The sequence below is a fragment of the Podarcis tiliguerta genome (assembly GCF_965153285.1).
Source record: "Podarcis tiliguerta genome assembly, chromosome: 3".
Lineage (NCBI taxonomy): Eukaryota > Metazoa > Chordata > Lepidosauria > Squamata > Lacertidae > Podarcis > Podarcis tiliguerta.
In genome coordinates, this window is record NC_139536.1 from 98,163,793 (window position 1) to 98,179,501 (window position 15,709).

General features: G+C 41.4%; 1 protein-coding gene and 1 long non-coding RNA gene across 3 annotated transcripts in view; both read right to left on the reverse strand.

Moving 5' to 3' along the window:
- The window catches only part of KLHL29 (kelch like family member 29), a 414,714-nt gene that overhangs the window by 262,091 nt on the left and 136,914 nt on the right, over positions 1-15,709 (reverse strand). For both annotated transcript variants that reach the window (XM_083431604.1, XM_083431605.1), the window contains exon 3: positions 12,937-13,248. In XM_083431604.1, the coding sequence (XP_083287730.1) occupies positions 12,937-13,197 (261 nt within the window). In that variant the 5' untranslated portion in view covers positions 13,198-13,248. The remainder of the gene's footprint in view (positions 1-12,936; positions 13,249-15,709) is intronic.
- On the reverse strand, positions 404-12,754 carry LOC310673501. Its single transcript, XR_014509081.1, has 3 exons — positions 9,896-12,754; positions 3,222-9,539; positions 404-3,071 (listed from the first exon to the last, which is right to left on the reverse strand). It is a non-coding gene; the product is annotated as an uncharacterized lncRNA (long non-coding RNA).

Below are 15,709 nucleotides of genomic sequence, written 5' to 3' on the forward strand. Positions count from 1 at the left end.
GTAGAATTAATGCATGCCAACTTAAAAAATTAGTCACAATGAAGACTTGGCACAAAGCACATGCTCTATCTTGTTATTTGTCTGCTGTCATGGAAGAAGTAACACAGGCTGAACAAACACAGAAAATAAGCATCAGTTTCATATTATGTATTCACTGGGGGGGAAACACAATTCAAGCAGATTAAATAACAAGTGCACAGGAACTGGCCACCATTTTACTCGCAGATTTAAAAACTAGCTGTTGAAAATTTCATTCTGAACTCTCTCTCTCTCTCTCTCTTGTACGTCTGTGTAATATTTGCACAGGATGCTTTATTGTGATCTACTGGTAGATCATGGGGTGTTCCTGGTAGATCTTTGGCCCATCTGTGATTCCCCCCCCCCAAGGGAAAACAACAACTGTGGCTTCCTTAAAAAAAAAGCTCAACAACTTTGGTCCATCCAACAACAATGGGTAGATCACTGCCAGTTGTTTTTTTTTTATACTGTGGGTAGATCGCAGTCTGTCGGGAGTTGGACGTCCCTACTCTATACAGTACAGGCAGCCCACATTTTAAGCACGACCAATTATGTGCGCAATTGCACACACATGGCAAACCTAGAAGGGACCTGGAAACGTCATAAAAGACATCACTAAAAGGGCAGAACAGGAGAGGAGCAAAGCTGGGTGTTTCAATTCTACGCGATTTCACGCAAACGCACAATGACCCAGAATGCACAAATTAGGAGTTGCCTATATTCCGAATGTGAGGGACGTGGGTGGCGCTGTGGGTTAAACCACAGAGACTAGGACTTGCCGATCAGAAGGTCAGCGGTTCGAATCCCCGCAACAGGGTGAGCTCCCGTTGCTTGGTCCCTGCTCCTGCCAACCTAGCAGTTCAAAAGCACGTCAAAGTGCAAGTAGATAAATAGGTACATCTCCAGCGGGAAGGTAAACTGTGTTTCCATGCGCTGCTCTGGTTCGCCAGAAGCAGCTTAGTCATGCTGGCCACATGATCCGGAAGCTGTACACCGGCTCCCTCGGCCAATAAAGTGAGATGAGCGCCGCAACCCCAGAGTCGGCCACGACTGGACCTAACGGTCAGGGGTCCCTTTACCTTTACCTTATATTCCGAATATAAAATAAAAATATCTCTTTCCCCTCCCCAACCACCAAGTACTCTTGATGCTTTTCCTACTTCCACTACGGCCAGTCCTTTAAAAAGCCTTCCTGAACCATTGGCATACCAATTCCTGCCTCCATGTATTGAATCCTCATAGCACCCCTTGAAACAGGTTGCTTCACCCTCCTACACAGCGAGGGTCATCCCTGGCTATGCAGTTCTTTACTGCTTAATCAAAAATGGCATTTTCTTTTTGTTCCTTTCAGAGGATACTTGAAGGTACTTTTTTGCATTTAAATACCGTCCACATTTTTCTTTGCAGCTCTTTTAAAATGGTTTCGTTCTGATTTATACACTGGAAGGAAACTTCAGAGTGGTAGAAAGAGGAATCTTCAAAGAATTACAACTCTGCTTACACGTGGTACCGTACAAATGTCTTTCTGAAGAAGGATGAGAATTTTATAAATCTTTGGACAGGTTTACACACGTAAAACTCATATTAATAGAACTAGTTCTTGCTCATTATATGAACACAAATCCCATTAATAATTCCATTAAGCTTCCACTTCAGTTCATTATTTTACCCATTCCCACTCCACTATATTCACTGTCAACATCTGCTGCTTCTCTTGAGGAGAGAGAGGGCATACAGAGCACACACATGCTTTTGCACTCAAAGCAGTTGGGAGGCAGGCAAGCAACAATGATATAAAGCCCATTACACTCTCAACTAAAGGCTGAATGCATCACCTTCCAGCAAGCCAGCCACCATCCCAGGATGCATTATCCAACATCCATGCCTGAATTCAAATTACCTAATTATCAGAGCTACTCAACATGCTTGCTGAATGCTTACTAAGCAGAAACTTTTAAGTAAAAATGATGCAACTTAAGGCAAGGCGACAAAGACAATGGAGACAAAGAAGAAGGGAGCGCATTTGAAAAACAGCTACAAGTGAAAAATCACATGTTAACCATTTTAGGAAGTCAAATACTACACATAAACTCAGTGAACCAAATGTTTGTGTTGTAAAAACAGAACTACAGGGCTCCTTGATGAAGCTTTTTGGCATAGAGCAAACATGCTGACTTACAGCACAATAATCTCAAGGTAAGAACAACAACACAGGATGTTTTCTAAGTATTATGCTAAATCACCATCACCAGCTCAATATGATGTATTTCATTCTACATTTGTGACTCAATGCCCCACAGACACCAGAAAGAGCAGCGTCTCCTGGTGACAATTCAAGCTGATATTCTGGAGCCAGAAAAAGGCCGAAAGACCAGGCAGGACCAGGAAAACCAGGACTGCTCTGGGAAAACCGAAGTGGCATGCTAGGTTTTGCTGGTATTATTGTATTTTAGGGTTGCCATTGGCTCCACTACATAACCTCACATGCAGAAACATTTTTGGGACAAGAGGTGGCTGAGCAGCCCATACTTTTCCAGTTGGTTCAGGTATTATTACACTTGAGTCTCCTGTATAAAAAGAGGCAGCAAGTACCCCTTGAGCACCAAAGCCTACTCTTGACCAAAGGAGCCTTCAGCACAGGGATCTGCTAGTCCATGGAGGCCGCAGTTTGGGAGTACATTTGCACTACATTTAGCAGCAGCCCTGCAGCAAACATCTCTTGTAAGGATCCAGGCCAGTGTTGCACCTTTATCAACAGGGCTGGGTATTCATGGTGATGCAGAGAAAGGACAGGGCCAGTATGTCACTTTTCACCCAACCGAGATATTTCTCTCTAAGTTTAGCACAAAGCAAGGAACTGAATTCTCTCCTCTCCTGAGTACTCTGTAAATAGCATAGGAGAGGACCCTGGCAGAGACAACTGCAAGAACCTGGCTGGCCTCAACAATGAAGGACAGCCAACCTCTACAGACAGACCATGAAGCACCTGTTGCAGTTATACTTTGTGGTTGACAGCTGGTGAATGAACCCATTGACTTTGACTTAAGGAAATCCTTCTGCCTGGATCTACCAAGGGTTTCCCAAACTCGGGTCTCCAGCTGGTTTTGGACTACAATTCCTATCATCCCTGACCACTGGTCCTGCTAGCTAGGGATGGTGGGAGTTGTAGTCTAAAAACATCTGGAGACCCAAGTTTGGGAAACCCTGCTCTAGCAGCTTCTTCAGTGAGCTACTGACATAGTAATTTCATCACCAGCTTCGTGCCAGCAGGACTTGAAAAGTTTAAGAATTGAAAGTTTAGTGTTCCCTTTGGGCCTGCTATGCTGCCAGCCCCAGTATTCCCAAATCCTCTTCCTTCCAGCTTCTTCTTCTAGGATTAAGCAAACTTCTCTCAGCAAGAAGTCAGCTGTAAAAATGCTAGCAGCAGCAGGAGCCCTCCTGTTTTAACAACCTCCTGATGCTAATGGGACTCAGGAGGCTTAATTATGGAAGGTGATGGTGGTGGTAAATTAGGAGAAATCATGCAGATTCTTATGTAGCAACTGCCAAAGCTTTCTGCGTCGGGCACAACAAGAAACAATAGAGAATGCTTGGGTAAGAACGTAGGAAAAGCCCTGCAGGATCCGGACAGCACAGTTGGGTAACCAGACGCCTATGGGAAGTCTGCAAGAAGCACCTGAGCACAACAGCATCTTCTTGAATGACAATTGATATTCACTCAAGGAAAAGTGTGCGCTCCATAACATATGGTGGTGAGAATGGAGTTAGCAACTGGCTACTACAGTAGAAGCAGAGCCAGTGTTTAGTTCTTTTGGCTGGTTGTCATAGGTCATGACAACCTCAAATTAAAACAGTTACAAAAAAATACATTACATAGATTTGATAATGCTTCCAGTTAGAGGATGGATGGTGAAGGAAAATCCTATCAGCCAGGGATAGTGCATGCAAGCACACTTTCACAATGGATGAACAGGACCCATTCATCACAGAAAAAGGGGAACGTACTTTAGTGGAGTGGCACATGTATGTGCTCTGTGCATACAAACAAACACACACTAGCCACCCAGTTTATAGCAGAGCCCAAGCCCTGACTCTAAATCAGCCACATCAATGTCTGTGGAGCTACCACCGTTCTACCAAAAGTGCAGGCTACCAGCTTCATTGGTAGACTCAGATACTGGATGTATGCAAGCAGGCAATCTATACTATGTGTGGCGAAGTACTTCTAATCTCTTGCCCAGATTGTCAACCAAACTACACCAAGGGCAAGAGAGTTGATCCCAATGAAGACCGACAAAAATTGCTTAGCTGTGAATATATTTTTGGGGTATGTAATTGGGAGGCAAATGTACATGAGGGTTCCTTAATGTAGCAACCCAGACGGAACCATTATTCACTCAACATCTCTGCTATCATTAGCACCCATATTAAATGAGTAACTTGTAAAGCTGTCCTTAGAGAAGAAAATAGTTCCAGAGTTGTCTGCATGTGCAACAACATGCAAGTGTTTGTTGGTAGCTATAGTTTATCCTGTTCATAAAGTGGAACGGACGAGCACAGAACTCTTAAGGATAAATCAGCATCTGTGAATGTACATGCTTTCTTTTAACACTACAAAGGGCTCCAGCAATGCACTTTGAATCTACCTACTCACAGAAATTATGGCGGTTTAGCAAATGCACATTTACTGGGTGCTTTGAGGCACTTGAGTGCAAAACAACAACAACAACATCAGCAAACCCTGTCCAAAAAATGCAAGTTAGATTAGTTTCCACCAGAAGTGCATATAAATGGTAGAGTAGGGAAAATTGTACTTTTGAAGAAATATATATATTTATATATATTTACGGGGCCTAGCAATGGCAGGAAAAAGACTTGCTCCCCCCCCCCCCAAATTCAAAGCTATAGCAGAAGAGACAGTGAATAGACAATCCGCTAAGTGAAAAATCAATTGTGTGGGTAGTGAGAGACAGTTCCGCTTCAACACTTAGCAGATAACACGCTCTTTCATGTTAGGGATGTGTCACCATTCATTTGATAGCCAACTTGCTCCTTCATTTCCAGTGCCACGATTCCATTTCCTGGATCCAAAATCTATAGTGACCCACACACAGTTTTAACTCTTAAGTTGCAAAACATGAAACTATGTAGGATGTGAAGTTCCATGAAGGTCACTGATGAGATGCTGCAACAGGAAGGCTATTCCCAAGCGGTTTATGCCCTGGCTCATTAGGTTACATTTAAGGAGAAAATTGCCCTCATGACTTCTTTCTGTTGAAACAGTAGTCACCATGCTCAACCAATCTGTTCTCCAGTCAACAGTATAAAGCAGCATAAACTGAAATGAGAATACCCCTTACACTGTGGGATTATTTTAAATAAAAAAAACCCAACACCCTAAAACCACAAGATCCACTCGCGACGATTATTTATTGGACTCTTGTTGTAGATAAACAAATCCACAACTGAGTTGCTAGAGGGCAGGGTTTAAAAGGGAATACTAAAATTTGCACAAGGATCTGTTAAAATGCAACAACATTGTAGTTTGCACAAGAACTGCTGTGATAGTTGTGTTGTGTTGTTGTTTTTTAAACTTGCTGTTGTTAAAGACAGAAACTCTCTGTGATCTACTGCAAACTCCTAGAGAATTGTCTACCAATAGATCCTAAGCTACCTTCTCTACCTCCCTGACTTACATGTTCAGTTCAATTTCAGTGTGTGCCAACATGCTGTAATGCAAAACTTCAGCGGTTCAATTCATGCCTACGTAACTCTCAAGATAGCATCAAGATTAGCACTGACAGACAAATGGGTAAAAAGATATGTATATAGGAAGGGAGTGGGGGTGGGTTGGGGAAGTAAAAAGTAGTGATTCATGATTCATATTTCAGTCCCAATTCCATTTCCTATGGATTGCACTCTCTCTCTTGCACACGTGCTCTCTCACTGCTTTTTTTTAAACTCACCCTATTTTTGAAGGATGTGTTATAGCAGTAAATGATTCACAGCAAGTGGCCTACATAAGAGTGATTGCCAGATTATAATAGTTTAAAATCGTTAATTTACCCTTTACTTTAAAACTTTGTTATTTAAAGGCATCCTTCAGTTAAACTCTGGTCCAGGAATGGGCTATTGGCATTGACTTGAATCGAGGAAGAAAAGAGTTTAAATGGTGGGAGCGGGAAGGAATTCCACCATGCGTACAGACAAGCAAAGTGCATGTCGACTAGCCTTCCGCAACCTGGTTCCTTCCTTTTGTTTTAGACTTCAACTCCCATCAGCCATAGCCAGCAACATCATCTGATGGTCACCAGTTTAGCAAAGGTGATTACATCACCTCTTGGATTTTCTTGCCAGACTATATAAAGGTTCTTCCTAGCTGCAGACGAACCATTAAATCATAGCAGCCAGGTTGTATTCATGCTTGTTCAGGAGATATATTAATTCCACTCACTGAATCTCACTCACTGATTTAAATCAATCTCTCCTACTACATATTATACTATTGTCCATAGAGAGCCTGATTTGGGACTGCAATAAGTCTGGTGTACAGTCATAAGTGGGACGTTACATGCTTTATTTATGAAAGGGCCTAGGTTCAATTCCTGCCATCTGAAAGTAAATCGGGTCCTCCCCTTAAAGAGGGCACATATTGCGGTGAGACCTGGACAACCGACACCCTGTGTTGTGGGTGGGTACATCTGGTCAGCCACAACACCTGATTGGTAGGTTCCTCAAAGCTGGGTACAATCTGGCCAATGGGACACAGTCCAAATGGTTTGAGGGACCTACTATATTTATGCCCATGCACGTGTCCCAGAGCTTCCTCTTTGGGTACATACATTCAGAACACCCGCCCACCTCTCCCTACTTTTAGGGCTTGTTGCACTTGACCTTGCTATGCCATCGTGTGTCGTCTGTTGTTGGGACAGGGGCACGGCAGGAATTTTCTCCACTTGGCTGATTGGCTGTTGCCATTTGGGTTTCGCCTACCGCGTAGCAAATCATCACAACTTGTAAGGTTGCAGATAGGCTCTGGTTCAGGTGATAGGGATGGGAGAACGCTCTCGCCACCCCTATGTGAAGGGTATTCCATTAAAGGAATCCAGGGACTCGATGGTTTGGTCAACCCCTGTGGGGGGGGGGGTGCCTGCGCCTGAGTCCAAGGGGACATTTGGCTGGCGGAGTTAGCTTGTTCCTGACTTTCCGCTTATCCAGGTGTTCACCCTTGGCTGACCTATGCTGGTGCCCTGGGTCAGCGCTTCTTGCATGGCAGGGAGCTAGTTGAACCAGAGCCTACGCAACCAGTCACTTTCTGTAATCAATAAAGTTGTGGCCTAAATTAGGCCAAAAACCAAACCAAAAATTTGAGTCAAGTGTGAATTTATTTAGGGGGGAGGTTTCTGGGTCTGAATACGCAAATAACCCTCTCTGGAATCCTATGTTTGTCTACTTAGAAGCAACTCCCATTGAGTTCATGGGATTTGCTTCCAGGTAAATGTTTATAGGACTTCAACTTCGTTTACCTATCAGAACTCAAAAGCAACAGAAAAGAGGATCTCACATTACAGGGGGTTGGACTACATGGCCCTTAGGGTCCCATCCAACTCTATACCTCACATTATTTCAGTCAACAGCTTTTTTTGAACTGTACTATATTAACTGTCAATATAAGATACAGTCACACTGAATGCTAAAGGTCACTGTGACAAACAAGCCCTGAGTTTGCCTCCTGATGACCCGGCAACCAATGAGAGCTGGTGAGAACAACAGCCAATGAAGAGAGTGAGAGTACAGAATTTAAGTTATATGATGACAGTATAAGGGGCATATAGGGGCTTTCTGACTGGGTAGACAGATGAGCTCTCTGTCTCAGTGGGCTCAGATAGGGATTATCTGTGGGTTAGACAGGGACCTGTGGCAGGTAGGGATTTGACCCCCAATGGGAGAAGGACCAACTGTCAGTGTGGGCAATTGGGACTTTGAACTATATCAGTGGGGTTAGCTAGACAGGGCAACCCAGCTGCGATTCCCTGTGGGGAAGTTAAATCCATGAAACTTGGTTTGATAAAGAGTGCTGTTAAAATATATATTAAACTGATATTCTGGAAGTTCAGTTATAAAGCGATGTTAGAATTTGTTAACGTCTCGCTTTGCAAAACGGAACTTGGGGACGAGGCTTTTAAAAATGGAATTCGCTTTTCCCTTGCGGAAGAAGGGTGACGGGGAAAGACGCCTGGTTTCTCTGAAAGCAGACAAATGTAGATGACAGCCGTGTCTTTTATATGCAGACAATTTCATTTGAATCAACAGATAGATTAAAGAACACTTAAAAAGAAAACCTGAAGATACATGCAGGGAGAAAAAGTGAAAAAGATGTAAAAGATTCAAAGTAAATAGCTCTTGGCTAACACACACTTTGACTGACTTGCCGGATACTACAGCTCTCTCCCCTTTCTGAAGTCAAAGCATTTTTGATCCAAGTGCCAAAGACTGGAAACAGTGTCTTTGTATACCTAAACATGTCACACTTGTGATCTTCTAAGTGCTTCCTGATGTAAATTGGTGCTTGAAACCAAGGGCTTTCATCTTCAAATAGGGCTAGGACTGGAGTATGGACAGGCCTCTTGGTTCTTTCAAACGATGATAAACACATTGCAAGTCAACAAAACAAGCATATATAAATTAATTGGAACATCAGTTCTTTGAGTTAATAATCGAAACAAACAAACAAAGAAACCCTGAGGTGCAGAGGAAGTTTAATTTATCAAGCACAAGCACAAACCTCTAGATGTTTTCATTTGGCTTAAAAAAAAGCAGCCTTTTCAAGTACAGACAAAAATTAAAGCATTATCTGCTATAAAATATACAGCTGAAATCCAATCCAAACCCCCGTAACATAAGGCACAAATACTTCATAGGCTGCTTAAGACAGAGATCGTCAATGTGGTGCCCTCCAGATGTTTTTGACTCCAATTCCCATCAGCATTAGACAGCAAAGTCAATAGTCAAGGATGATAGGAGTTGTAATCTAACAACACCTGGAGGGCAACACACTGGCTATTAGGGATTTAAAGACATGTCAACCAAAAGTAACTGGTTTTCAATTCGAAAGGTCAATTGCTTGATAGAGCAATTAAATATGTTGTTTGAAGAATCTGTATCGCTGTAAACATGTGAAAAGAAGCAGCCCTAGGAAGAGATGAAAACCATAATCACATTGCCTTCCAATACCAAGTTTCCAGGACACATTAGTGGCCCACTGTAGAGAAAATATTCCAAATACCAGCTGCTGGAAACCACAGGAGAGCAGAGTGCTCTTGTGCTCATTTTCTGCTTCCTGGTTTCTCACAGGCATCTGGTTGGCCACAGTGAGAACAGGATGTTGGACTAGATGGGCCATTGCCTGACCCAGAAGGCTATTTTTATGTTCTTATAAAATACTTAGTGAATTTGTTTTTCATAGGTAAGGTGACATTCAACGCAGAACTAGTCAATGCCCCTATAACGAGAAACAACAACTACAGTGGTGCCCCGCAAGACGAATGCCTCGCAAGACGGAAAACCCGCAAGACGAAAGGGTTTTCTGTCTGCAGAGGCGCTTTGCAAGACGAATTTCCCTATGGGCTTGCTTCGCAAGACGAAAAATGACGAAAAAAATCGAATTTTTTTTTTTGCTCCAAAACCCCTTATTCTGAATCGCTAAGCTGCTAAAAGCATTTTAGCAGCAAAACCGCTAATCCCTCCCCCTAAAAAAGCCGTTTTTAGCCCCTTTTTAGCCAATAGCGCTACTCTGTCAATGGGCTTGCTTCGCAAGACGAAAAAACCGCAAGATGAAAAGACTCCCAGAACGGATTCTTTTCGTCTTGCGAGGCACCACTGTATCAATCTCATCCTGAGAGACAGATTCATCCTATCAATGACTAAGCAGTGTAAGAGCTGAGAAAAATCTGTAATCTATAAAAAGATGAAAAAGTTGGAAACGAAGAATAGCTACCAAAAAAATAAATATAAAAATCAGCTATCCCCAATCTCCCTATGGGGAATCCAGACTTCCAATGCATGCATGTACATTTTGAAGCATGACATAAAGCCACTTACAAGTGGGTGGTCTCAACCCACCTCTCAGTTGGCCTGTGGCGAGCTACTTAGATGCCCAAATATTTTACAGAGTTCCTCCTCCTTTAACATAAGTATTTTTCAATCTGAGATTTGGTCAGTAAACACAGCAGGAAGCCACACCAGCTTTCTGTTGAAACACGAACAAGTGATAATCTGCTTCTCTCATAATATTTTCATTTTAATTCCCAAGTGAGCATGCTAATGACAATAGTGTGGTGACAATTTTTTGTATGTGAAAAGCTCTTCCAAGATTACCATATATTGCTTATTATGGAAAGGGCTTTTTTTTGTCTGAAAAATCACAGTTTATATCACTAGCTTCTTTTTGAAAACAAGGGCAATGTTTATTATCACAGTTCAGCCTCAAAAAGGACTCAAACATCTGGTGCAAAAACAGATCAACAACAGCCAGCAGATGGACTCTATGTACAATATCCAGGAGCAGAGGTCAAGACAAATGAAACCACTGTGTTGGCTTTGCAACTTGACTTCTAATCTTCTCCAGACTAAACACATCCAAACAGCAACTACATAATGTCCCAGCTTAGTGAAAGAGTACTTCAGTTTGGCTGTTAACAAATGGAAATAATGTCAAAACGCTTTGGTCATTTTTAAGAAAAGATGTCCGTATTATAAACCTCAGCCAAAATGTTTTCTCTACAGTATTAGCTTATTTCTTTACCGCGGGTGGTAGAACCAATGTGGTATGGAAACGCAATAAAAACTTTTAAGCTTGACTCTGGCTTTCTTTAAATAACTTCATTGTCTCCCTTTCTGGATCTGTTTCATTTGGCACTTAGATTTATTTTTAAAAATGTTAGGAAAACATTCTGTTGATCGTAAAGTAAAAAAAACAGGGGCACATATGGATTCCCATTATACTGCTAAAAACCTTCTAAAAACCTGCTGGTTTTCCTTTTATTCTCCAATATGGTTTTTTTTAATAACTTTCTTATCCATTTTTATAAGCTAGAAAGGAACAAATAAGCCACTGTGTACTAATTAAAATCAACAACTCTTGTCTTAAAAACTTTTTAACCAAGGAAGCCAGGAAAACTTAGTAGCAGAACAAATAGGAAAATTAAGAAATCGGCTTTCTCATTTATATTTTATTGTCTTATTGTTTCTTAAAATTGTTGAATACATGTTAACTTATTTTTCATATTTACTTTGATTGTTCTTTTTAAACCACTTAGAAATCTGTCAAGTAAGTGGTATATAAACTTTGCTACATAAAATATATTTAGAAGTTGGCTTCTGCTAGTCTCTGCAATGTACTCCTCACCCTACCCCACAAAAAACATGGAGATGAAACTATTCCTTCTAGCTTGATTTCTAAATCTTTGGCATGGAGGGGAATACTATATGTTGTCCTTTCCCTGCTAAAACATGACACTGACCATATCCATCACAGGCATCCGTTCATTCTTCTCCAGCCAATACACTTAAAATATTACACATGCATCACAGGAGTATCCCAACGCCAAACTATTCCCACAACACAACAAAAGTGGTGACACCATGTTACACAAATCTATAAAGAAAAGCTCTGGAACTATCATTAAAGAAAGAAAGAAAAAAGCTCAGAGAAGGTCCTCAGGGAAGGTTCACAGCAGACAGAAGAGACAAGCTGTTTGTCGACTCTCCTAGAGCGTATACAGAGAGGACAAACCCCTCTACTGAGTTTATCCAGATACCTGCACAGGCACAGAACTCACATGGAGTATTGAAGACAACCAAAAATATTAAAGTTTGCAGAGATAGTTCAAAAGTTTGGGACTACTTTCGCATGGCAATCAACAACCGCGAAAGCAGGAAACATGTGACACTGAGCACCCAAGAAAGCACATTTATGAACTATGGGGGAAATTGTCCCAATTGCCTAAAAGTAACGAACTAAAAATGGAATCTCCATAACAGACAGGTTGCATATTCCTCATGGAACTTTGCACTTTCTTTGCAAGCCGCATTTCAATTGCCTCAAGTGTATATATTGGTAAAATATGACAACACTTGCAGAAAGCTGTTGCTTAATGGCACTGACATTTCAAACTGAGTGCCGGGTTGGCCTTTTCCTCCTATAGTTGAACATGGAAATGGTGGAAACTGTTTACATGAGCCACAATTAGAACGTGGCTGGGGGTTTTAGGAAAAAAATGAGCTGTCAAAGAGGACAAAGTCAAGAGACAGGGCAATAAACTTGGTGCAGAATAAAATGTTTACCCCCAGCTTGAGAGGCTGGGAGATAACAGCATCTCTGATAGCAACAGGAAGTTGTAAAAGGTTATTGATAGTAAAATAAGAATTTGTGTATCTGTTGGGGAGAAATGTCGATGACTTGTGCTCACAAGTGGTACCTGGGCTTTTACAATAGGCTTTAAGTAGGAATCACCAAGTAGTAAAACAGCTAGTATTTACACTTTACGGTATCCTATTCAGGCCAAGAAGATAATCATTCTCATTGCTTAAGTTATCCTGCAACATAAAGGATATGAGCAGGCAACTAAAGAAGAGAACAAGATAAGACAGCCATATATACAGGAAGGGGGTGGGTAGTGATGTACATTTTATGCTTATGCTCAAGACAGTTTCCCTTTTTAACTATTTGCAATGTTTAGACAATATAGGTTTACAAATGCACGGTAGGGCTTACTACTCCGAGAAACTATATAATCCCAGTGCACACTGTCAAATACCTTATCAGAAGCTAACATGATCTGAAAGGAAAAGGTGGTATCTTCTCAAGAGGTTTTCCTTAGCTAATACAATATAGAGTACAAAGAATCCCCTTCTTACTTTGGTTGTTGCAGCTGCAGAAGAGTTGGCCACAAGAGTGGTTATCACATCACTGTTCACTGTGGTACAAGCAACTGTGGCTGGGGCATGCAGTCGCGAGGGTACAATTGGCACAGGCAGAAGCCCTGGTCTATTGTTGCTATTGCTGTTCACTGTGCTGTTGCAGTTACTGCTGTTCACGTGGTTCCCATTGGTGCTCCACTCCCGGCGGTCCCATCCTGTGCGATAATCTCTTTCAAACCGGCTGTGGTGCCGTGACATCTCGGCCAAAGGAGGCTTCCGCCTCTTCTCAAAGGGATTTTCAGAGGTTGCCTATTGAGAACCAAGACAGGAAACAAAATGGTTTTATTAAACTAAGTCTTGAGAAAGGAACAAGTAGTGCTAAGTCATCGCGCTCATTTCTTTGTCTTAACATGTTGGGCATGACAAAGGAACCGAAGAATTCTGTTGTGTGCCTGGCTTCAAACTGCATTTCAGGAAGTCCTAATAAGGAAAATCCAAAACAAAGGGAACAAAAAACAGAATGAATCTGTAGTGGGGAGAATGGTCTCTCTGACCCTACAAGGAGGTTCCCCAAACTACCTAGTGAGTTATCAGATGACAGTTTATGGACAATGAAACACCACACTTGAAGTAATCTACCACTTGAACTCTCAATGAGGGATTAGCTCTTGACAGCAGGATTATATTTCTAACAGCTTCCTAAAAATACTCTGTCTGGATCTTGCAACATAGAAAACATGTTTGTATGATGTTGGGGGGAAAGTAGTATTGTGTAGGAGTGATGCACAGAATGTGATTCACAACAGCAATTCATTTGTTTCACTCCCAAACGCAAGAAAAACAAAAGTAGTTTGGGAAAGATGAAGCTCACTTTATGATCTAATGAATGGATTACTAATAGCAGATGAATGTTCTATATTTAAATATGAGAACAACACTTTCCCCACCAAAGAGTGGTAAACAGAAATCTTTTTGTGGCCCTGTTTATAATTCAGTTTCAAGCAAATTGTAAAATGAAAGAATACTGATTTTTTTATCATTACTTTTCAGAATTAAGGAAATATATTTCATTATCCATGGAACTGTGTCACCAATATAGGGAAAATAAAGGGGTTTTTGTATATTTTTATGTATAAAAATTAAAAACGTAGTTTTAGTAATTTATTTATATAATCATCAAAACAACATACATTCAGACATTAAACCTTTAAGTTACCTGCCCAAAATGGACTACTCACTAAAAGAATATTTCTGGCATATACATGGTTTCTAAGCATACTTATATTTTCCACAAATTTTATTTCCCATAATGGTAAAATATTTCTTTACCTAAAACAGGGATGGAGAACCTTTGGCACACCAGATGTTGCTGAACTCCTACCCACATCAGTCCATGCCAGTTGTCAGGAATGATGGCAGCTGAACATCTGGAGGTCCAGAGGCTAGCCACCCCTAATCTAAAAGAGTAATGCCCATGAACGAAATGCCTAAGGACACACTTTTTTCTATGAGCATATTGCGTCATCTTCAGCTGATACAATTTGATTAAGAATTCCCTGCTTGAAATGTACCCAGTGTAATGCTTTTACTTCCAACAACATTCCCAAAGCTCAGTCTCCATTCCTGGGGCAAAAAATTATGCAAGCCATGTTCATTCTGACCGTAAGTGTATTAAAATATTGTCTGTTATAACTGTCTACTGTGAGTCTGTAATAGTTGTTTTTTAAGCAATTCATTTTGATTCTGACACTATACCTATAGGTTAAAGTACAGATTAGACAGAACCTTGAAGCTCAACTAAAAAACAAACAAAACTCAAACCATTTCTATTATTATTTCTGAAGCATGCTGTGGCGTTTGCCCTCCTAGGTGACATCATGCTGGGTCATAACGAAAGGGTTAAATGAGTGTGAAGTGATTGGCAAGTGGGAACCCAAGGGGAGGAGTTAGAGTTAGAGTTAGTGTTGGTAGAGAAGTCAGTGGGGTGTTAGAGAAGACAGAGGGAGGTTAAGTCTGTGGGTTGGGCTAGTTTGATGTGAGAGAGTGAGAGAATCTGCTAAGAGGATTCAGATAGACAGTTGGGATAATCAGTTAGGAGTTATTAGGAAGGTATAGGTCGGTAAAGAAACTAAGATTAAGAAACTGACAATAAAAGTTATCTGAAACTTGTTAATGCTTATAAAATAAACTTGTTTATTTGATTTAATGTTAACAACTGTCTGGACTCTGTGTGTACCCGAGAGAAACGGGTTGGTGGCAGCGGGGAAGCAATCACAGTGGTGGCACAGGGATCAATAGACTGTCAAACGTCCGGGGACCCTGTGTGATCGCCACAAATGCTCTTTTTTAAGAAGTACAATAATTCTCCAAAGAATACTCACAATTATCAGGACAATTATCAAACAAAAAGGAATGCTGGGTGTGTGGAAATATGAGGATTGTGTTTTAGACATCAGAGCAGTGGGAGGTGATGTGCCTGATTTTCAGAAATCCCGCCCACAGTACCCTCCTCCATCCCATTCCATATTGTTCAGGAGCTTCCCTCCAAGACTCTCTGGGAAGGTCTTGGGAGTGCAGGTGGCTGCAGAAGGAGAAAGAACAGGAAATTCTCCCCCCCTCCCCAATTCTACATGCTTTAAACGAATGAAATGAAAGAAAGCTAATTCCAGTTTCAATAGGCTGCAGCTGCCACCATCCCCAACTATTGGTCATGCTGACTAGTGTTAATGGGAACTGGAGTACACCAATATCTAAGAGCGAACACCAAGCT